The 25,405-nt window shown below is 34.5% G+C and overlaps 1 protein-coding gene across 4 annotated transcripts in view; it reads right to left on the reverse strand.

The window, feature by feature from the left end:
* Positions 1–4,913: 4,913 nt before the first annotated feature.
* Positions 4,914–25,405, reverse strand: part of LOC122565940 (tyramine receptor 1-like) — a 99,741-nt gene continuing 79,249 nt past the window's right edge. For all 4 annotated transcript variants that reach the window (XM_043722521.1, XM_043722505.1, XM_043722531.1 and 1 more), the window contains 6 exons: positions 17,990–18,219; positions 16,767–16,904; positions 9,563–9,675; positions 8,527–8,860; positions 6,858–7,158; positions 4,914–5,863 (listed from right to left, as the gene is read on the reverse strand). In XM_043722521.1, the coding sequence (XP_043578456.1) occupies positions 5,673–5,863; positions 6,858–7,158; positions 8,527–8,860; positions 9,563–9,675; positions 16,767–16,904; positions 17,990–18,145 (1,233 nt within the window). In that variant the 5' untranslated portion in view covers positions 18,146–18,219 and the 3' untranslated portion in view covers positions 4,914–5,672. The remainder of the gene's footprint in view (positions 5,864–6,857; positions 7,159–8,526; positions 8,861–9,562; positions 9,676–16,766; positions 16,905–17,989; positions 18,220–25,405) is intronic.

Here is a 25,405-nt window from a genome sequence, read left to right on the forward strand (position 1 = left end):
CACAATGACATACAAGGAAAGACTGGCTAACGTTTATTTTCAAATATTGAGCGCTAGAGTTCGCATTTGTCTCGATGAATCTAGTAGTGGGGAATCTGATGTTTCCAAATACTGTATCGTGTGACCATTGTTTATATGTAGTAGTGTTTCGTACTTTCAGGTCGAACGCGATGAATTTGGAAGTCATTAGGTAAAAATTGCACGAATTCAAAGATGTTATGTGGATTGTAGTAACATTATATTTCATTTTTCGATTATATAGGCATTCCATATATTTTTATTTGTATTTTTTTATCTTTTATATTAAAACGTATACATTTTTTTATATATTTTTGATATTTCATTTTTTTTATATTGACATACGTCAATATGTAAATATAAACAAGTTGTGATTTGATTTAGAATACAGACGAGATATAGATATACGATAGATCTGAGATGCAATAACAGATGTAGTACTTCTTCATATTACATGGTTGGAACATCAACAAATAGGAAACTATTTCATTATATTCCTGTCAAATGCGACGTTGCCGATTCAGGGTCAATGAAGATTACAGCGCCAAAACACAGGCGAGGCACAGAAGTAGGCGCACGACTATGGTACGTTGTATTACATTACATATCGCTATATCGATTATTATCGATATATAATTTCTTCTAATCGATCTATGCCGCCATGAAATAGCAGTTTTACGCGGGAACTGCAGCAAGAAGAAGCATTATGGAAGTCATTAGGTAAAGATTAAACAAAGTCGCTTTTAGACTTATTTTTGCATTACTGAATATCTTTATGATTTAGAGTGATAATTTTAGATCTTAGAGACATAAAGAAATTCAATTGAATCACGGAAATTGGTACAATTAGAAGCAGACGAGGTTTGAGAAGACGAGGTACTATAGACAACGACGAAGAACAGGATTTTTGTTCCTTGCGATTTGGGAAACGAAGTGAGTAATTGAATATAGTTTCAAAATCGCAAATTATTATTGTAGACGAAATAGAGAATTCCATATACATATAATACTTGTGTTTATCTTTCATGTTTTATGTTTCATCGTATTCTTGTTAAAGGTTTTTCACAACCTCCACTTTCATCATGGGGTTCAATGCATTCATGATAACTTCTGAGCCACAGCAACATTGATAGTATCATAACATGCAGTTAATCGTGAGTCGAATGTAGTTTTATTCCTCCGTTCATCCAATCACGTCGTAGGATGAAAGGTCCGAATCGACACGGATGAGTGGTTGTATTACGTAGAATTTTTGGTGAGTGTGTGACTACGAGTATTAATTACACATACTCGTGTGTAGTAATATCTTATTTCCTTTATGTATTAGTTCAGGATAGGGTTTTCTTGCACACATATATCGTGATTTTTGATGATAAAAATTGTATATCGGTAGTATTAATATAATCCTAGTAAAATCAGAATTTATTCAACATCGATATTTGAAAAAGTTTTTTATAAAAGTAAATATTAAAATTGTGTGACTTGCAGAATCTGGCTGCAGAGAAGTCGGATATCCTCCGACTTCGATTATTTTAAGCTTGAGTATAAGTTTACATATCATGACATTAAAGTTCGATGTTCATTATACAAAAATGTTAAACACCAAATATTAAATGCAAGAAGACACTTCGCGGTAGGTAGATTTCGGAATCAAAGCAACAAATTTTAAACATTGCTTTCATGTATTCGAAAAGGTGCTTTGATGAAGGAGTCGCCTGTAGTTATTTTCATTTATGTTTAACTTAGAGTTACTTATTCTTACAAATGAATTTCTTGTTCATTTGTAATTTCTTTGTTTCAATGAGAGAAATTTAATTGCTTATCGAACTAGTAAAGTAAAGCATAGAGTTTTAACAACTTAAAATAAAATTTTTAAATGCAAATTGAAAGATCATTAGTCCGTTAGATGAAAGATAGAAGTATTAATTATTTTTTAGCTCAGGATTTTCAGGTTTAACACTTTCCGTGATCATTGCTTGGATCTTGCTCATGTGCTGTTTGGGCGAGGTACTGGCAATGGGCACAAGCAACTGACGATGGTTAGTGCATCGTGCACAATGTAATTGCAAATAACATGATTTCTTTAGTATACACAAAATACTTTGTCACAATTATAAACTCACGTATGCCTAAAATCGAGATATATACGTAGTTTATTGTGTTTTACGTAATGGTTGTAGTCATTGTCAGTTAATTTCAGGAAGAATTTCAGGAAGTACATAAAGTCAGTAAGTACATAAGAGTGCGAAAGTATAAAATATAAAGTGTGCTGAACTTAGATATGGGGGATGTCTCAGGGTGGTATGTATGAGAACCGTGGAGTGAATATGTTAGTGTATTTGTCCTTTGCCATTTTTTAAATATAGAGCTATATGAACAAGTAACACACTGTCTGGTATGAATGTTGATTATAGGTATAAGTAGGTTGTATCAGAGCAGTTTGACACAATCTCTAAGTCGGATAAGTGCGTTATCCCGTAACCAACCTGCTTCTGTTATTATAACTTGAAAAGTCGATGGTAAAACTGGCATAAGCGAAAAATGCCACTCGTCTTTGGCGTTGCCTATTGATTTTTTAAATTCATATTCGCGGTCGTGGCCCTGAAGTAGGTTTCGAAACAGACGTATATCGCTCTAGATTCTGTTCTTATGTTTTATTAATGTTGCAATTGCTATGATTGTTGCATATATGTCTATATAATCTAGTATCTAATATAATAATCTAGTCTCTCGAGACTAGATTCAGGTTTCAGCAGGAAAGAAGAAAGAAGAGGCTATAAGCCGAAGAGGCCCGACAAATTGTCGTTCAAGAGGGCAACTAATAATGGCTCCACATCCTCTGGGTCATTCAAATGATTCAGAGCATGGGAAGTCATTTCTGTTACTACATTGTCACTATGCTCACTTTTAGTTTTAGTAGTAGTAGTAATAGTAGTAGTAGTAGTAGTAGTAGTAGTAGTAGCAGTAGTAGTAGTAGTAGTAGTGTATCCTGGCCTATAAACATCCCGGTTCACCATCCCATTGGGCAAATCGTGGTTGTTTTATTAGTAATGCGAGTGATTAATTGCGGTTTAAATTAAAATTGGGAAATGGTCGAAATACCGCGCTCGAAATTAATTTCTGTTTTAATTAGAGTTGCGAAAAAGCATTGATTTCGGTTTGGATTAGTGTTGCGATTTATGAGATTTATCGTGATTGTTTTTTTTCCTGTCGCGATTAATGTAATTACATCTTATCGTTAGTGTTTACAAAATGATCACCTTTCTGTATGTAGCGTTGCGTTTACAGAGTGCCCAAAATTTGTCTACTGAAACTGTAGAATTATGTCCCCGTTCCTTTATTACCCGATGTAGTTAAAAAGAATGCTATATAATGCATACCACCGATAAGATATTTAGTCATTGTGTTTACTGACATTGAGCTAAAATTACATACAGATGGTCATGTATCAATAGTTTCAAATATGTTTCCAATAATATTAAATCGATAACGTCGTATATAACACGATAATAATAAGAGTTATCTGATCATCCACAACATGAGCGTATACGAGGAAGCATTGCATGTCAGGTTTATCTCGTACCACATACGAGATGTACTTACACAATATTTGTGCACATTGTCTGTGCTTGTACCTTGTATGATTTAGAATTATAAAATGTTTTTAGCAATTGAGGGTATCTATTGATTCATAACTTTCGCCTCCAATATGCATATTAATTATTTTTCTATTTTTTATAATTTGTAAACAACAACAAATTTCATTATTATACCGTACTGAATAAAATTGGAAAATTAGACAATTTTCCTGTCGTTAATATAAAATTGTGACTGTTAGTTGATAATACAGAAAATTCTTACCATATTACGGCAATGGAGTTGCAATTTTGCATTAATATTATTCAGTGGCTAAGTAGAAAATGTAGAACCTCACCGCAGATTTTATCATGCACTTACGCGTTTTTAATTGCATTAGAATTCAATTTGTTTATTGGATTGAACGTGAATGTTAAATGGAAATCTTGATGTGTATGAAACTTAAAAGCACGATAACAAAATTTTTAAACTATTGCTTCGAAAATGTCTTTATAAAAAGTATATAACTTTGCATATTTGAATAATTTCTTATTGCACACATTGACCTACAGATTTATTGTATCAGGAAGGTGACTCTTGAAACTTTCTTTCATAGATAGTACTTAAGTCCTTCTAAATACGATTCAGTAATAAGATAAAAATAAAGAGATTGTGTGCATTCTAAAATCATCTAGTTTTGATTAGCTGCTTTTTCTCAGTAGAGTTTTAAACTTTGAATTGCGTTCGAGATTTTATATAAGTATACGTATAATTAACATTAATTGTTAGATGTTCTGAGCTGGGATAATTCTTATGGAATGAAATTCTATTACTTATGCAATAATCGAATTTTATAAACATATCATCTTTTTCTCTCTATAATAATAAAAATAAGATTGAAATACAGTTTCAAGGTTTAAAAGTCACATCAAAAGAGTTCAAAAAATCATATTATGTTTGTTTATACAATTTGATCATATTTACTATTTACGAAAGTCAATTTTCTATGAGATGCTAATTAATATAATTTCCTTTCGTGTTAATAATCTCGATTTACTGGAGTAATAATTGCCACCTACTTTCATCGCGTATTAAAATTTTTACACCCTCGTAATGTCTTCTTTTGTGTCGTGCGCAGTAGAACGCACCACTGTGCTAGGTTGAGAACAAACAGCTTTTGTACCGAGGCAGCTAATTAATTTCTCATTGTGTTAATTTGCTGCGATACCAGCGTACAAGGCCGGTATTGCGTAATTAACACCTGAGCACAAAGAAGCAGGTAGAAGGACGTAGGCATTTTAAATGAAATACACCAATGGGACGTTATAAAATCCGTATACTTGCATACTTTCTACATTAACAGATATCTATGCGTCGATAAATACAGACAGGATACTGTAATGACAAAAGGAAGACTATTTCCTACGATCGATTATTATTTATTGTTGGTGGGTTTCTACGAAGTGGATCCGCGCGAATAATGTTCATGTATACATGTTGATATCGATACAACCGAATGCAACAGATGTGTTGCCACTATTTTGCTAAATAAATATCCTTACTTCTCTTTTGTTCGCTATGTTAGTCGAACGAATATATGAATTGTGCAGTCATTGTGCGTGTGATATGCGCGATTGTCCGATTACAATGCTTGAGATGTGCGAATAAGTGTATTATTCGGATAAGTCGGGATTTCAGTATTAAAATAGTAATTTTTTCTTTTTCCTGCGTTGTACTATGGAGAAAAGATTCAAATTAATTATAATTCTTTTTTTGATCTACATTATATTTGACTAGAATTCTTATTATATATAAAAATGTCTGTATTGATAACTGCAAACGTATATCTCTATACTAGTAATGGATGGTGAATGCGTGTAATATCTTCCGAATAATACAAATATTCGCATATTATACATATTATTTGACTGTCATTAAATTATGAAAAACTTCAGTGACGTTCGTGAGATTGCATGTTTCGTATAAATTACATGAATGTGATCGATGTAATTAGCGCTATTAAATAAATCACAGTGATCCTCTTTACGATCACGATCGAAGGATATTCGTCCGAATGTTCATTCCCCGATTTTCGCGTCCTCCATGTTGTCCTTCTTCCAATTAGCCGGGGCTGGTAATTTCCGATTGCTGCGATCCAAATTAGTTCTAGTTTTGAAGCATTTTCGGCAAGTCAATCGCCAAAATGCAAGCCTGAAGTCGGCCGAGTAGAAGGCATAGATGAATGGATTTATAGCCGAATTAATCCAGCCTGAAATAAGTCAGAAAGTTATTAAACAATTTAATATAACTATTCATTTAGGCTTTTAAAAATATTTAACAATATATATATATATATATATATACTAAAGTTGATGATATCTCGCAGTGAGAAATAAAAATGAAGCAACTGTAATTTAATATATTACAAAATGTAAAATGTATACATATGCCCCTTATTATTAAATGGATAAAATGTTCTTCATTACAAATTCCTCCACATTTAATTTCTCCAATGTCAAAGCTTTTATTGTCACCTTTGTAATAGCTATGAAATTAAAATGTTTTGTATACTAAAGGGAAAGGATGATCTATCCATATATATCTACCATATATTGTAGTAATGCCGAGATGCGTATCCCATATAATGGAATTGGAATTTCATTGGAAAGTGATTATTGCTGTCACCAGCCTATTCCACTTACTTCGAACTTTTGGGTTTCCACTTATTTTGATCAATAAAACATAGTCTGTTCGGAAAAAATTCCGAACTACGGAAGAGATCCGAAAGTGGGTCGACCACTTTATCACCTTGAAAGTAGAATCATTTTTCACTTTTATAGAACTGCACTCTTATCCGAAAAATATTGGAAACAGTAGATAACGAGGGATAATTTAACCAGCTCAGCTAGCTCTTCTAACTAATTTGGATTATGTCAATTATAAAACATCGATAAAGATTTTCGATGTCGAAAAGAAATTACCTCTACTTTCACAGGCCTTTTATTAAAAGTTTGATTGTTGGGTGTTGAAAGTAGAAAGTAGAAATTAATTACGAAGATTAAAACCAAGTGAATGTCAGTGGTAGGAAAGCCTTGTTATTTACCTTTTGGACAAGAATTTATAAAGGGGTATGTACATCATATAAAACTCTTAATGAGGACCAATTAATTGTAAAATTCCAACAAACAAGCCGTTTGCATAAAGTGCGTAAATTGACCACGATCCTCTATCGAGTACAACTTCGACTGCTTTATGATAATTACCTAGCCAAGTTAGCGCAGGCATCAGAATATCTGGTGGTTCCATAGGCACAAAAGGGGTGGCCAAATAGAGGATGAAGAATGGTAACCAACAGGCGACGAATCCACCTACGACCACTGCTAAAGTGGCAGCGGTTTTTGTCTCTCGTGCAACTCTGTTGATGCAACTCTGCTGATGGCTGCGGACAATCCCAGACCTTTTGCTCGTGCTAGGAGGTTCCGCTTCGTCGGATGCCCTGTCGCATGTCACGCTACTGGTTACGCATTCTGTTCTTCGTACTCTGATGCTCTTTGCACGCTCGATCTGCAGAAAATTGGAGCAAATTGAAATTCTTCCTAGCGACAAATTGGATACAACAAAATAAAGTAACAAGGAGAGATGGGGCAGCGTACACGTGTACTTTTAATTGTACAAGTGCGATATTATAGTATTTTACTTTCTAGAAAAATTAGTTAGTGTTTGTGAAACTTTATAGGGATAAATTTATATTATTGTACAAAAATATTAAGTTTCAAAAAGCTTATCAATTTTTCAAGCTTATCGTAAAAATATCGCAGAGATAGGGTACAAGATTTTGGTGTCACTATCGAAAGCAATATCGAGCAAGTCTGCGCTTCCATATTCATAAGTTTCGCATTACATGCTGGAAATCTGTCGAACGGTGTCATCGTAACAGGTTTGTAAGCATTAGTATCAATAGATTGAAACTGCGAATCGGTTTCTCATTTATATACGCTTGTCAGTCTTTCCGAGCAAACTGGACTGCGTCTGATTCGTTCCTGCAGTTTCTAATTGCAATGAGTTGTAGAATTTTTGAAATTCAACATTTTATTTCAAATATTTGATTCATCATCCGAAAAAAATATTCTTATCTTGTTCACCGTTTATACAGCAACATATTAATTTAATATATTATATAGCTACGTTTTATTACTTTGTTTTCCTTTTAGACTTTGCAAAATCATAAGATAATTTTATGCACTTCTATGCATCGATTACACATATATATTCTGGATTGTACTGATCGATTCATTTCTTCTAAAACTCTATTAGTTATAATTGATTCAATATTATTACTGATTGAAATCTGATAAATTGGTTTGGTGTATCGACTATAACAGATGTTCGTATAATTTTTCAGTGCACTCTAAATTTCTTCTCATTTCTTTTTTCAAGTTGCTCAGCACACGAGTTATATCCCGTATGCCTTCAGGGAAACACGTTGTGCAAATAGGTATTTTCTCGTTGGTGATGAAAAGTTGCGTAAATTAATATAGCTAGAAGCGTAGGAGTTCATTTCCAAAGAAAGCGTAATGATGCTTTACAGATGCTTGGCACATAAAAATGTGTCCTGTTAATTAGAGAATATGCTTTCCTTCACTTCGCCTTAATTCTTGTTATCTACATTTTTGTTTATTTGTAATTGTTTCTATATTCACAGAATTGAATCGAAAATATTTTTATAACCACCATTTTTTTTATGAAATTTTGTATAAATATTTCATTAAAATATGAATAAAGATTATTCATTTTTATAATGCCCAATTGCTCTAATAAATGCAATAAAAAATAACAAAGTCTCTAATTTTTAATTTTTTACGCTTTCAAACAACCCCGATCTTTCAAAATGTTCGGAGAATATAAGAAAATAATCTGTCGGAGAATGCTTACCAAAACATTGCGACGTGGTCGAATGTTTTCGCTCTCGGTAGCTTCGAGATTTCTGTGTCGGCTGGCAATCACGCAGGATATTCTGCCGTATACGTAAAGCATTACCAACATCGGTAGGAAAAAAGAACCCATCGCGGAAAATATCACGTACGAAGAGTCCATGTTGTACGAGCATTTTTTAGTGTCACGATTCGTCGCACGTGGAAAGCATCCCAGTAGAGGTGGACTGGTGATAGCGCCAGCTAGCACCCATACTGCGACAATCATCAATCCAGCCAATCTCTTGCTTCTTCGTCGTCGGCTGTATATCAGCGGTTGAGTTACGGCTAGGTACCTTCGATGAAAATGAAATTCATTTAGGAAGCACGTGGGAACAACTAGCCGACGAATTCAGATGGAAGTTCTTAATTAAAATAAAGGAAGACCCACTTCACACCACGCTTTTCACAGTTTTAGTTGTAAATTGCAGAGAGAAGGAGATGTACGTATTTGAACGAGTCTAAGTTTAATGAGCGCGATTTAATTTGGAAAATGCAACGGCTTATAAAACATTGTTCAAACTATAAAAGAAATCATAATTGTACACAATAGAATTGTAATTGATGAAAGTTTAATAAATTTCATTAATCTCGTTACTTGTTTCCACATCGCAGCGTCACAAGTATCGAAGTACACACTGGCTCGACCGGGAACTTATAATTTGCAGCGACACGATGCAGCTATATGTCTACGGGTTAAGCACCGATCGATATAAATCGCGCGGATACGAAAAAGCTTGCACGTGATCGGCCAGTTAATTTGTACCGAATCGGTTCCTCTCAGTTTCAGAAAATCTCCTATAAACTTTAAACGATTTCGTTTCTACGAGGCAAGAAGACCGGATTCTCGTCTACTAAACGGGAAACTTGTACTTCCGGTATTCGACCATCAGCCTACGTAACTGGCGTTGGTCACTCTATTCGCGCGCAGTAAAATTTCTTGCGGTAATCTCGTTCCATTTACGTGCCATGATTCGGGAATGCGGCCAACCACTCACCTGTCTATGGATATGGCGCATAACGATAGGATGCTGGCAGTACAGAGAAGAATATCGAGGGAGACCCATGAGTCGCAGAGCACCTCGCCCAATTGCCAGGTACCACCTGTGAGCTTCGTCAAATTTATTTCATTAGACACCTCGTTCAAGATTGCTCGTTAACGAATGCTTAAATGCACATGGATTTGTAATTGATACATCGAGCACTATACACGTTAAGCTATAAACGATATCATAAACTGGGGAGAAATTGGCAGAATTTTATAAGATTTTATCGCCTAACAAGAAATTTAAAATGTTTATATCTTATTTAAATATTTTATTCTAATATTATATTCTCTATTGTATATATGTATAGAGATATTGTTGCCTGTTAATTGGCTCGATTACGAGATAACATTTATGAATGTTATGTAAAAAGTGTTAGTAGTGAAGATTGTATTAATTTACAATTATGTTGGTATTTCAATTTATTTTCATTTTAATGCATAATTCGTTCATTGTTTTATTTTTATTCGTTTCAATGGTAAATTAATTCTTTTATCGATTTGTTTCTTTTTTTAACGTTCCGTCCCTTGATCTGTCATTTACAGAGAATACTTGATTGTATCTGATGGTGTGATAAGCAAATGTTTTATTAACTCGAAAATTCTTGACGCTTCTAACATAATAAAGGCAATGTCTATCGCCTTTAATACTGCGCTTCATGATTATGATGGGTAGCATCGGTAGAGAAAATCTGTTATATAAACTGTTTATTTTCAAATCAATAGAGTTGTTTTATACGTGAAATTAGGTAAAGCGGATGAAGCATATCATTTTCTTTCGAAACAAATCCATTTGTTTTGAACACATCAAAGGCTCACGGTGATGTCATTGCACCAGACGTCTACGCTTTTAGTCTAACATGATGGCATTCACCGGCTAAATATACGTGTTCGTAGCACTTAAAAGGGTTAAACAGCCGCGAGCTGCCCGTCAAGCTCATTCACCTGAGCGCACACAAGCCTACAAGACTCCAATCTCATTGTGGCGTTGATTACTTCGCGAGTGATAGCGATATAGTTGGTGCCAAAAACATACCACGATTATAAAGTTAATCAAGTATTGAAATTTAAATATTCGAGTGACTAAAGTAGATTAACAGATATTTGAGAAAATAAAGATCTGAAATCAATAACGCTTCTACAATACTTATTTGCATATTTCGGCAGTGCCGTGATCAATTGGAATCCTTTGCGATATTTTCATAAAGTGTGCGAATATCAGATCGCTCCTGCGTGACAATTTTGAAATCTCGAGAAATATACACGATCTCGTTGTTTTAAAAAATTTAGTTAACTGCACATCATTTTACAAAGTCTTATTTGGAATTGATCAACGTAGGGATATTTTCTACACTAATCGTCGCTCATTTTATTCTGAATTATACCTAGAGTAGCGTGTTAAATTAATGATCTAATAAATACGTAATAACGACATGATAAAACTTTCTTTATGAAACGGTCGCATGTTGTGCGGCCAACAGATGCTGACCCGCATCATTGTAGAACTAATCTAAATCCGTTGTGCAACTTTGGTCACATGACTATTGCACAGCATGGTCAAATACACAGTGTTTTACTTACGATAAATGCTTTACAAAAAGTATATATAACCATCCAAAGTATTCGGACATCTGGTGCAATTCGATGAAAAGGTTTGCAGTCTGGTTATAATTTTAAAGTTGTAACAAAAGTTTTCGAAGTTCTATCTACAGGTACTTCGATATCAGAATGAATCGATACTCTTACAAATAGCAACGTTATGAGAGCCAGAAAAATATTGTATATCTCATAAATAATATTTTATCGCTTGCACTTGCAATTATTTAGAAATATAATATTTGATTTACAACGTTTTGTAGAAAATTACGATAGTGGACTTCAATGATGATCAAGGCAAATGACGTTAAGAAAACGCAGAATTTTTAGTTAGAAAAAAAAAGTTTCACGCCTATTCGACCAGTATTCAAATCTACTTGCAAGTACTACTTCTTTTGCTTGAAATATTTATAGAGAGTTAGAATCTAATCGGCCAATTTTCGATCTTATTTGCGACGTACTTGAGCTCATCAGTAGGCATCAATAATGCCCAAAGGCAGTTCTCGGATGACGACTAAAGTCGACGCTACGAACAGAAGGGTTAAAGTGGACCATCCGACAAACACAGTCAGGCTGACCCATGAAGCACAAAAGAGACGCGCGCAAACTTTCGTTAGCTTTGCAAATTATTTGGTGCAGTATCTCAGGACGCGCTGATATTTGAAGTTTGTTTTCATTCGTTTGTTCTTACCGTGCACGCGGTGTTCCATTTTAATCTGTAAATGGATGGAGGAGAAAGTACGTAGGTTTTAGCCGATACAATTGAACTTAACGGGTCAGGATTGGATAGGTAAAGCCAAACCGAGCTGTTTAAAGATCGTTCTTATTTTCAGTTTGGTCGAGTTGGCTGCTATTACACTTTGGTCTAGAAAACTTGGTTCCCACTCGCTAAAGTTATCAGAGAATGGTTTCAAAACAATTTCTGTTTTCCATTAGAGTGTAGTACTATAAGTGACTACTGTAAACGTTCCTCTACCTCTCTCAAACTTACATTGAACACTGTTCTCAAGTTCACTTACTAAGTAATAATAATTAATTAAATGAGAGTAATTAATGATCAGGTGATGTAATAATCGTACATAAATGCAGGAATTAAAGGAACAACGAGAAGGGTTAAGGCTCGTTTTCAGAATGACACGAGACTTCTAGTTCACAACCGAGACTGATATTTCACTGTCGAAGAATTCCTACTAACTTGTATAGAATTTATCGGTGCAATTTGTCAATAGATAACTAAAAGTGGACCGGTGAATCAGTGTTACCGACAGAGATTAATGATAAGCTGTTAAACACTCGTTATCACGTGAAATTTATTTCACTTCTGACTTGCTCGATATAATGCTGCTTGTCGTTGTAGCGAGAAACTTTTATCACCCAGAGATTGAGTTTACTTAAGAAGTTATTTTTTTGGTCACAAAAGTTTGACTTCTTCCTTATTCTAAGTTAGTTAACCTATTTTTAACGCCAGATGTTTTCGTATGATCTTCGAACAAATTAGATATTTAATTTAAGAATTCAAGAATGTACAGCTTCAAATGTATCAAATTCATTTTCTAGCATTTCAGTGCTGACGCTCAGATGACACGTGACTTACGATTAGTTAATAATAATTTAAATGATAGTTAGTAGTAAATCCAGACACTGCATATGCTTCATTATTTTTTAATCCTCCACTTTTTAAGTGTCTAATTGTCAGTAAAATATGCTATCACAAAGCTCGTTCCAAAAGTCGTCACGCGGCGACGAGCTTAATGCTTATTGCGACGAGATTTAATCTCGTGCAATCTTCTACAGGGTTGACAGTTTTTCATATTAAAAAAAAAAATTTTTTTAGTAGTGACGATGTGTATGATATAATTTAAAGAAAGGACACGCGTATAATTCCATATTACAAACCTGGCGTAGATAGCATGATTCGACTCGGTTTTGCAGAAATTATTTCGAAAAATGCAGACGATGGAAGAATCTAATGCACAGAAGGATGTCACGTACGTGAATTTTTTATGTATAATAAAAAGAATAATTATACCGGCGCATAAATTAAAATAATTCATGTAAATCTATGCAAAAATACCACCTGTACTAATTATAACATTGAAATTATTACCATGACACTTGAAAGAGAATCTCCTTATTTAAATGAAAGTATTTTTTCTCTGTTGCATTGTTATAAGATGTTTGATAATAACGTACCAACATTGTAACGACACAATCTCATTTCGCAATCACTGCGCCCTTTCATTGAAACACAGTATCATACACTTTAATGCGCAACACTTTCAGATTAATGTTTTGTAGCTTGCATCATTATTCACATCGTAATACTTTTCATCTTACCTTCCTTCTGTAGCGCGTAACGCAACAAAGAGACCTAAAAGAAAATGTGGAACATCATTGTACGTGTTTCCTTTCTCCAGTCAAAGGACGTGTGGGTGTGTTATACATGGTTCAGCTTTGGGCGTGTTCAAGCCATTGTACGCCTTTTAATACTTTATCCCATTATGTAGAATGTAGAATGGAGATCTCATAACGTCTCGAGATGGTGGACTTTCGGATTCGTTTAGAAAGAATGGGCAACGGAATAAAAACTCTTTGACTGCAATTTCGAAAGTTTTGGTAAGAAAGCTTGTCCCCGTTTGCGTAACGACTATATAATTTCATTTGAGAACATGATTCCTGCTTTTTTGCCAGCTTCTGAGATTTGACAGTCGTTTGAGAAGATGTACGGAAGCTTTGCTTCTTAGACTTTCGATTATTCATTGAGAATTTCCATCGTTTATACTTTGTGACCATAATGATGAAATCGATAAAATTATTATGCGGATTGAGATACGATGAACGAAATTTTTCATGAAACTTACATATGAGATTTATGAGAAGAGATTTCAGTTTTATGTACCTTTAAAAAATCCGACTAAGGCATATAGCTACAGGCATAAAAGAAACACCATGTTCTTTCATATACGAATTCACTTTGTAGAAGTAAAGCCAGTCGTTGGAGATTGAGACGATTTTATTTCGATCTTCACAAAAGATCCGAGATGCGAAACCGTTCACGTAAAAAGATTTGCCATAGAAGAAAAAAGCAAATTATCGGTCTATTAAAAAGAATTTTTTTATTATTTATAAGATACAGTTTTTATTTGAGTTAATTCCAATCAACCTTATCATTCGTAATACGAAACTAAATAATATAATCTTCAAGTAATATAGCCTTTAACATATCTTCAACAATAATTTCAGCTGTCGATGACACTTCTCAATTACTATTTACAGACGTTCAATGTACAACTGTATGCCTGCTTATGAATCTTAGCAGACTCCGCTTTAATTAACATCCGGTTAATTGTACGGAATGTTTTAATTTGTTTGGTGAAAAGAGGCTGCAAATAAATTATTCGTAGTCTAGAAGAGTGCTCTCGCGATCGATTACGACGTTCGTTATTCTCATTGGTATTCCTTTTTGCCGACGATGATGCGCAGTGGAAGCGCAACTTTTATCCAAGCAATGCAACTCTTGATCGTGTTATTTTGTTACGCGAGTTCCCAGACTAACTATCTACTAGCTGGCGAAGACTTAATTGACACCGGAAATTACGTTACTTCACGGTCTCTTTGGAATGAATTCACCGTGAGAATTAACCGCAGAATTCTTGCGATACTCATTCTGATTCTCGTTTCACCGGAATACAAAGACATACAGCGCCGACAAGAGGTATCTGTGCAGATACAGTTTCCAGCCATCTGAGGCACAGTTTCCAATGGAGCGTTTTCTTACATCACTTTCACAGTACCAACGTTTTTATTAATACGAGAAAACTACTAAACGATACAAACTTCAATATACTTGAACGAATCTAATTTAATTAGTATATAAATATTACAAATACAATGGTGTACAGATACTCTTTATCGCCACTGTAAGTATTGAATACCGTAACGTATAAGAGAAATATAATAAATCTTTCTCCGTCATTTTCCACATACACATATAAAGTGTTTGATATTTACGCGAATAAAACATGTGATAGAAATTCAATGTTCACGAAAATATAAATTTGCATATGAATGCACAGTCCAGTCACAACGATACCTACCAATGTTATATCATAACGACCTTGTATTTTCTAATACCAAAGATTTTTAAAAAACGCACTTTAACGCAAGTTTCTTGAATGTGTTCCAATAATCAGTTTAATTCTTTAAAGTAATAAATATACTTTAATTTGTAAGTATGTTTAGTTTTCTAATAAATCTCTTTGAACGAGATCGAGAAGTACCGTTGAAGAATATTGTTATAGGAAATAATTTGTAAAGGTTTCCTATTATCTGTACTTATCCTGCCACTAGAACATATAATCATGCTAAGCAAGAAAAAGTGATCATTCCTAGTGAGAATCGTGGACATTAAGAATCGTCTTCGCAGCATTCGGTTGATTGGATAGCGCTCGTACCGTATCGAAGAGCATTCATTACGGACCAGCTCTGCTCCAATCTATATGCAAAATTACTTTTCGCTCTTCAAGAAGAACGAAGGCTCAATGTTGGTAATCGTCACGTGACACTTTGGAGCTGAATGGCCAATACGTTAAGAAAATAACGAGAAATCTGTGATTCATTTTTAGATGGTTACAAGTAAATGTGTTAATAACAGACTTTTAAAGCAGAGATGGAGAGCTTCGTAAATGTTACTAAAATTATTATTTATTCTGAAATGATTTTACTAATATCGGCATAATTCAATTAAATTCTATTATATCACATTTAATATTACTTTTAATATTCTTAAGTAATTTATCTTTTAATAGAGTACAGTGCCGTGACGTACATTTTGTTCCAATTATAGTTTAGTTTAGAATGTTCAAATTAGAATATTTATAGTATTAAATTGACTCGCTGATTATTCTTGTACATAATTTATATATTTCCATCGTGTAAACATGCAACGAGGGAGACCGTCCGTTGCCTGGTGTGGAACGTTTTACGATGTAATCTAGCTTTTTTAAAACGCTGGTACGCGTGAACACCATTAACACAGTGATCATTTATAACCGTGACCTCCTCGACTTTTATAGCATGATAAATCGTTCCAATGTTCTCAATCGCAGAATCCCACGAAATCTCGCGCTGTTGATTTACGTAACAGCGATACATACAGAACTCCTGCACGAACAGCTTTGGCTTTTTAGTAGAAAGGCACGCGAGGTTTCGTACGTTCTCATAATCGATCAATTATCGTTGATCTGTACTACTTAGTTTCATTATTGTTCCGTTTTATCGCATTTTCGCCACATTTTTTATTTCTCTATGCCTATATTTATTTTTCCCCTTTCTTGTTAGTTTATTTCGAAGAACTTTTATCATTTTTATTTTTCTACTTGTATTCGTTTCCCAAATCTTTTGCGTTTATTTGTTAATACTTTTGTATACCTATAGCGATATTGCTGTTCTTTATTTCTATTTTCCCATTGCTATATTAATTTTTTATTTTTCCCTTTTCTCTGTATTCCTATATAGGATTCGTAATACTCTTATTTTTATTTTTAAATACTTTTATATACCTGCAACAATACCGCCGGTGGCATCACAGCCAAGCCAACCAGCAAATCCGCAGCCGCCAGGCTGGACACGAAACAATTAGTAACAGACCGTAAACGCCTAGTTGTTATCACAGCGGCAATTACTAGAGTGTTGCCCACCTGCCATACAGTAAAAGGTATACATTTTATTTTATGAAATCGATGAAATAGTGATTGATGGATACTACACTTAAAAAAAAAAGAAAGCGGAAAAAGTAGCAACCATGATTCTATGTGTAGGTCGTGAATAACTAACACATCACTATAGTTATATATTCTACATTAAATATGAAATTTTAAAATCACTATAAAATGCATGTAATTTATAAAATGGACAAATACAAATGGACGTCGAATTTAGTTTTAGTTTAAAACATTCTTCGCTGATTGTTTGAATTAATGAAGTATTTATTTACGATAATGTTCATTGTATAGTTTGAAGTCACGCCCGAATTAAACACTGAAACTGAAAATTCATTCAAAACGTATAAAAAATCTCCTGTGATCTCAGATACTTATATACGGATAGCTAATACTTCTTCAATCAATCGATACTTTCGAGTATCTCAAACAACGTTTCTTTGCGGAATTCAAGACAGCTAGAAAAAGAAGGCGTAGAGGATAAATTCCAGCTAAATCAAATTCCTCTCGGAATCTCGACACATGTTTTAATATTCTATCCACACATGAAAGGGATTTCTAAAACGCTTAAGAAATCCGCAAAATTCGGTACACTACCGCTCAGAGGTATCCGGATGCTTATCTACACTTCACGAGCTGTATATTATAATTACAAAATCATAGATAAATCAAACTGCAATAATTTTGTTCTTTAATAACGAGGATAGATTCTCCAGAATTAATAAAAATAATATATGATATTATTTGCTATATTCTTTAATAGATAATTTAACATCATAGTCTGGTGATTCCATAAAAGTGTAGCAATTGTTCCGTCTAATTGCTAATTCATCCTTAACTCCTAGATTTTGATCGAGTTCGCACACTATTACCACAAATCGAGCAAAATGTCCGAATACTCACGAGCAATGGTATAGTTGAACAAAACAAGAGAGTATAGAATTTCAATGATTTTCTCGCGTTTCCTACAAGCAGTTAACATAACAAGCATCGAAACCGTGTGTCGCTAATAGTCTCAAACAAAGCTGTCTCAGGATCAGATCAGGCGCTTAATTATTCCTTACTATAGTGACGATGATCAACATGATGAACAGCCCCGCCAAAACGAGATCCGTCCAATTCGGTAGGTAGTATTCCGACTGCGTATCTCGGTCGACCGTCGACACCGTGTGGTTCCATTGATAAACGTCCCCATAGTAATTGGCCGTTTGATTCGCCATGGCGCTTTACCCCCGGTCCATTGACGATGACTTCCGCTCAGCAATTTGCACATTTCCGTGCATCATGCGACCCCCTGAAAGACAATATTTTCGCTTCGATAAAAGGTAAATGATTTCCGCGATGATCGGAGGATAGCGAAGCTTCGCGTCAAGAGAAATCGTCCCTTTTCAATTTACTTTTTCCACCGGGTCGTTCATCGTATGGGACGATTCCGGAGCTTTATCGTCGTGAAGGCGATTCGTTTTTGATCGACGGAGCAAGATTACGGTCCGAAGAAAAGAACAATGCATTTTGGAGGAAGCCTCTGAAAGGGTGTACTTAAACGTCTTTATCGGCCCTTGTGGGTAGTTGTATCGAGGATGAAGTTAGATTACTGGGAATATCCTGACGAGGAAGAATATTGCTATATACCTGTAACTGTTTCCTGAACTTAGAAGAGCATTTCTTTTTGAAATTATAATTAATAAAATTTATTAGGTATCTGAAGATTGAAGTTACGGAATTATTTACTTTTCATATAAAGCAGAGTTATATACTTATAAATCATAGCAAAACGACAGTTGCTAATAATAATCAATATAATTAGACTTCCCTTCGTGTCTAAAGAGAGAAGCTCATCAATTGGCGATTTTACCATAAAGACGATCAACAAGTGCATTTCATTGGTTAAAAGAATAACAATCGTCCCTTTCTTTCTCGCGAATATCGAAAATTCAATGGACATCCAATTAATGAAAAGCGTATATTTTCATTCGCTGATTAGACAAGCATATACCATTGCTCCATTCCTTTAATTTGTGTACCATGAAACTTCCGATCTTTCATCTATCTATGTACACCGTGTAAACGTGGAATTCATCCTTGAATTAGTCATACATCTTCATTCATATTCATATTCAACGAGACAAGGTAACCGACGAATAAATTTTATTGAAACACATTTGGATTTATAAACTGTCAAACCTGATCTGTAAGTCAATATCCAAATATTCTACATAGAATTACTGGTTTATACAACGCGAAGCGAAGAATCGAATTAACTGGCTGACCTGTCACTTTGCTTTTTTACCGTGTATGTGTATATGTATACTGGAAATAAATTAGCGAAAGTAAATGGCCTGTACGCGACATTATGGAGGATCCGAATTATTCTAACGGAATGAACGAGGAATGAGGATACCTAGGAAAATAAAGCGAAACGTACAAAAAGATACGAACGAAGAGCTGGCTGCATGGGAGTTCAAAAACCTTTCGGATAAAGCTGTAGATATCGGTTCAGGTATTTCATCTAAAGGATTCGTTTTGTTCTTCCGTTGCATGGTTCAATCGCACTCCGAAGTAATTGGTCGATACCGTACTAGATGGGAATAATGATGCTAATCTTTTACTACGTCAAAAGTTCCAGCTTCATTCGAATTTTAACTTCAGTAGAATTCCATTTCTATGACAGAGATTATTTAAACCTGCGGCAGAGACAAATAGTTCGTATAATAGGGGTTCACTGGTTCTCCCCATTTCATACGATTTTTCATTTAAATAATAGGAATTAGCGTTCGGATAAATGAGTTCAATCGGCTATAATTCAGTTAATCGGGCAGTAGGTGAAATTTCGTTCCGATAAATGGAATTCAGATAAATGGAGAGTGCTACTGTACTTTATCAGTATAAAGCATTGTAATTTCGCATTTATTCAGATATTTTTCGCATCTAATATAATAACCGTTTGACCTGGATACGCGAGACACGTACCTGCACGCCAAGCAGATTTACTTGCCTATGACGATCACAGATATGATCATACTCTACTTTGCTTATATTATTTATTGATCTCCATGAATCTAATATAAGCTGCGATATCTTACGTGTAAAAAATATATATTGTCCTTATAAGCATTCATCGAACAATGGATAAAAAATTAAACATTCATTGGATTAACATTCAGATAGAATTTTTAATATGCGTATAACAACGCTTTGTACTTTAAGAACTTTCGAATCACTTTCATTCGTGGGCAAATGTATTTGCAAAAAACAAATAATTTGTAAATAATCAAATTGTAGAGAATTTCGTGACCGTAGATTTCTCGTTTTCCGCAGTCAACAACAATATAATGAAATCGTTTCAATGTGAATAAATTAAGATCTATTAAAGATTTGATTCTAGTCGTCCTCAACAATTTAGTACTATTTAGTAGCAGTTAATTTAGTGTTCTTGAGAGAATTATTGTAATTAGGTAAAAGTTAAGTTAAAATTAAATTGAAAGTATCTTTTGTCTGTTATACATTGCAAAATGTGTTTTCCACCTTTCTATGAGAGCTGATTTAACGCTGTCAACAAATAGTAAACTTAAAACTTTGTTATGCCAATACTGCAGCAAAATAGATTACTATAGAGAGAAGAATGCACTTAAAAGTTTGAAGAAAATTTAAGAAGTCTGCGTCTCACAGTCTCGCGTAACGGAAAAGATAAATGATATTTACATTCTTCTTCGCTTTTACCTTGAGTTATTTTTTGGTGCCTGAGTTGGAACGTAAGTAGCATAAATCTAACACAATGATCTTGTTTGTTACACATTTCTAGTTGCATTACGATGCGACGTTTAGTTCACTACGTCGTGCGTTTAATATTCTTCAGCAATGAAAAACACGTTTTATTCCGACTATTGATACGCGCAAAGAATTAAGTTGCGTTATATGCTACATTACTTAATTATTAATTTAAATTCGTGTATCCAATGAGCGTATGATTAAAATTAATTACATTTCGTTCTCATGAATGTAGTGATTGGAAATGATTGAGCGAGTGTAAATTGATATGTTAATGTGATTACAGAGACATAAGGATCGAAATGTATTTATACAATTATTAGATGTATGAATTATTAAATGCAGCTTTCTCAAATGATTAAATTAAATTAAGCAAATTTTTAACAGTATTGTTATTCCGTTGTACTAGCATTTTTTCTTATGATACTGACTTTCACACGTATATCTTTCATTACGTACTTGACTTTATATTTCATTTCATATCCTTCATATATATAAAAATTTTATTACTAATATGGAAATGTAGTACGTTCGTAACAAGCGACAGAATTTTTAGTGTTAGGAACATGCTACCAGGATCAAATGCTTGAATTTAGAGTATGAAAGGAGAACATCATCGAAAGATTTAGGTAAACGTGACCGAATAAGTTCTGGGAATATTAGCATAGCTTGCCTGAATTGAGTGGAAAAGACTGTAGAACACAGAACGAGAAAATGTACGAATGTTAGGATATATCCAGTTGCTCCCGGAGAGATGCTGTGGCATGGTTAGCAGGTTAAAAAGAAAATGAAAAAATATATGTAGCTACGTATCCTGTAGAAAATGTGTGCACACGGCAGTCGTTGAAGGGAATAAAAAGTTGTGAATAATTTTGTATTACTGTAATGTTTAGCTGTACGAAGTCGTCCGTGTATTTTAAGAAATATATTAATGTATACAGTTACCTACGCAAGTGTTTGAATATTTGTTATAAAAAATTTGTATGATCGTGTTACGTATGCTTTCTATAGTAACTTCTGTCACAAAACTTTTGGAAATTTCATTAGCACTGTAATGAGACATGATTATCTCGTTCTCGTACGTTGATAAATAGTTTAATCTTATTGCTCCTTTCTACCACAAGTTTTACTTTACCTTTTTTAATCTAAGTCCCTGAACATATTTCCGTACATAAGTGTTACTTTCAATTTAATTAAAAATTTACTACTACACATTATACATGTACATATACTTTTACATACTATACACGTACACATACTTTTCCATGAAACATACCGAAATTAAGAAGTACACAGCACTAATGTATAACATCCAAGAAACAACTGCAAGGGATATTTCAGCAGCTGGAGGCAGGATTTTAAGCCTATGCACGGGCATAAGTTTCTGCTTGTAATAAAGCTAGAGACATCTGCACGGTATAATTTGTGGTCTAGCAAGAAACCAACTTGCATCATCTTCATATTAACCGTAGTGTTTTGATACGAGCAATACGTACGACTATTTCCCTTTTCATGTTAAAAGCGAAGGGACGAAGTTTGTGACTTCTTCAGAGTTTTTTGTTATTCATCTTTCGAATTATAATAATCACTGTGTTTGATTTAAAACGCGTTGCTTTATTTGCCACTCGGTATTAATCACCAATTGCCATTAATCCAAACATGTAATCATTTTGCTGAAAGCGTACGCGTTATCCGTCTGTCGCTCCACTTTATTTCTTCGTTCATCATCAAAAACAATTGTTTTCGCATTTATTTAACAAGCAATCCAGACCGTTTCCTTTTCTAGAGAGTTGCACTGGCATTCGGACCCGTTCTCGTACACAAAACGGCGCTCGCGTTAATGTAAATAGCGCAGATTTGCGATGCGAAGTCGCGATTTGAATTCAACCACTCACGATTTAACCACTGAAAGGTCTGGGGAAAACAGAGCTTTGACAGAACGATTCAATTAATTTCACTCGAGGACATGAAAATGTGGAAAGAAATGGTCGGACTGGCTGACGATTTCTGTTGAACGATGCGAAATATATTGAAAAGGGAAATAATTATAAAATAAAGAAGACAGGAAAATTCCATAATAGGCTTTGAAAGTATTTTCCCTTTGAATATTTATGGAGATAATTGGAGAGAAATTTGGAGATTTATGGAGATGAAAAGTATTTTACAGTATTTTTGGATAAACTCTTTACGTATTTTGACAATTACTTCTTTATCGTTACGTCCCCTAGTTTCAATGAATGCGATAAAAATGTGTGGAGCGAATAAGCAGCATAAGAAACAAATTAAAATTCCATTTTATTCTCTTCAAGGATGACAGACCATCTCCATTTCGGATGTGCATCATTAGCTTTTCCGTCATTCGAGCGTTGTTCCGGAATATATAATAAACACTGTTGTAAATTCCCGAGTGCATGGAATTCGTTTATGAATAGATAATTTCAATGCCCAATGACCACATTTTGTGTAGACATATTAGTTCTCTAAGAAAAATAAAAAATCATAAAAATAAATAAATTGTCTTTGCTAGATTGAATAAATCGTCTCTGAAAGAGCTAATTTTGATATTTGTGCCTATATAATTATCAAGTTAAACATCACATTAAACATGAACAAGCTTATACATATATATATAAATTATAGTATTCGCGTTTAAAGCTTTCGTTGTTGATGATCGCTACTCATCGAAAAGATAGTTGACAATATACGATGCATGTTAAAATATAAAAGTAACCCAACAATTGGTACAACATCTCCGTTTAACAGACGATCCAAGACTCTTACACACAGCCACATGTACCTTTTACTGTATCTCGCGAGAACAAACTGTTCCGATTATGATCATATAAATTCGAGAAATACATTTGAGCACACTTTTTACGATAACTCGGAGCACCTCTAGCGTGCCACTTCCCAATCTCGACATTTTCTCAGTCACCGCGTCACAAGAGGAAAAAGAAGGACAGCTCGTAATCGAAATGGCAACGCGATAAAAAATGTACAAGCGCGATGCGGGAATGCGGTTTCATGGGTTTATCTACGACGTGCGATATTCCGGAGAGACGCGAGAAAAAATATATCGCGCTCAACGATATTTACCTAGATGGCTGCTTCTTAGAATGAAACGCTTTCTTCAACGTCACTTAATTTTCCGCGATGAAGCGACGCGACGTTACGACCGGTGATACCACGCTGCACATCGGTATGCAATATCGCGTCACTCGCATATTCGACGAGAGGAAAGGCGAGAAAAATGTGTCCTGCAGCTGGGAACTGGCGGACGTGGTTTAACCCTTCCGTGCAATTCATAGCCAGAGCAGAAGTTGAAGCCTTCCGTCGGTTGAAAAATCAGGTTCCTGGCGAGTCGAAATCTGGCCTGTTCGTATATACGTTGCCGTTGAAGAGGAAGCTGCCTCGAAAGAATGCAGAACGCGGTCGAATTTATCACGAAGTTTTCCTTTGACTTTATAGCTTCGAGTCAAGTGGTTGTTAAGAGCTTCTACTGCAGCGCTATCGAAGCTTTGTTTCTCCTTAACGTTTCATCTTTGCGTCGTTCTTTCAATGGCAAAGTCCAAGAAGCGAATGGGGAATGAAAGAAACGGGTTTTAAAAGAGACGATCGATCGCCGCGTTAAAATATTCTACCAAAGTCTGATTTATTGTATTTGAACAAAATATACGGAGTCCGGGTAATCGTGCAAATGAGTATATGAGGTGTGTTAAAATCTGATTTAAAAATTGTGATCTTCATAATAATTTATTTAGCAAACGTCAAATTTCTTCTGGAAGGGATATCTTTCTGATTTACAATGCTATGATATATTCATCTCTTTGTCTAATGATGATTCTGTGCATATGTCTGCGCATATATCCTTCGTAAAATATATATAGTTAAAAATTAATGGGAATTTCAATTCGCATGCAATCTAATGTTCCTTATCGCTATTAATTTGTCGACGGAGACGTCGTCGAAGCATATGTCGTTTGATAACTGCACTGATATACATACATTATTTGCCCTCCTGAGATTATAATGTCGAGATTACCTTCCATGTTATATAAATTGAATAACCATCCGTGAACCTAATATCGTGTAACGACGTAAGTAAAATTAAATCTTTTATTTTCTGATAGAATATAAGATTACAAAAATTTAGAAGTTCTACTGATAACACAGTAGAATAATATAGAATAATTTATAGATAAAAGATTAGAATGTACGTCGTTGAGAATCTTTTATCAGAATATATTTATGCGAAAAGATGAATAAATACCTACTTTGTTTTATTTTAATTTATAAGCGCACAGTAGCGGAAAATACTTTTACGTACACTGCAGAAACACAGAACAAAAAGGAAATAGACAATTTCTTCAAATTTCTCGTAGTTATATGTATATATATATATAAATGAAAATGACTCAAAGAATGTAGGTAATAGGATTAACATTTTCGCTATAGTCGTAGAGTAAAGCTGGAAAGTTCCGCAAAGAACAACAAAATCAGGCCCGTAGAAAAATTAATGCGGTCGCCGCTGCAAAAATGACAAACGAAAGTCAAATACAGACTCGCCCTGATCCGGTTGCGTAATTTCTGGATACCTCGTTTCGATCGATCAAATAGTGATAGAGATACTCCCAGCTGGAAGGCGAGAGATTCCCGGCCAGTAATAAATAATCGCCAACCTGACACAGTAACAGAGAATGGTTTACGGTGTA

The sequence above is a fragment of the Bombus pyrosoma genome, linkage group LG1 (assembly GCF_014825855.1).
Source record: "Bombus pyrosoma isolate SC7728 linkage group LG1, ASM1482585v1, whole genome shotgun sequence".
Taxonomy (NCBI): domain Eukaryota; kingdom Metazoa; phylum Arthropoda; class Insecta; order Hymenoptera; family Apidae; genus Bombus; species Bombus pyrosoma.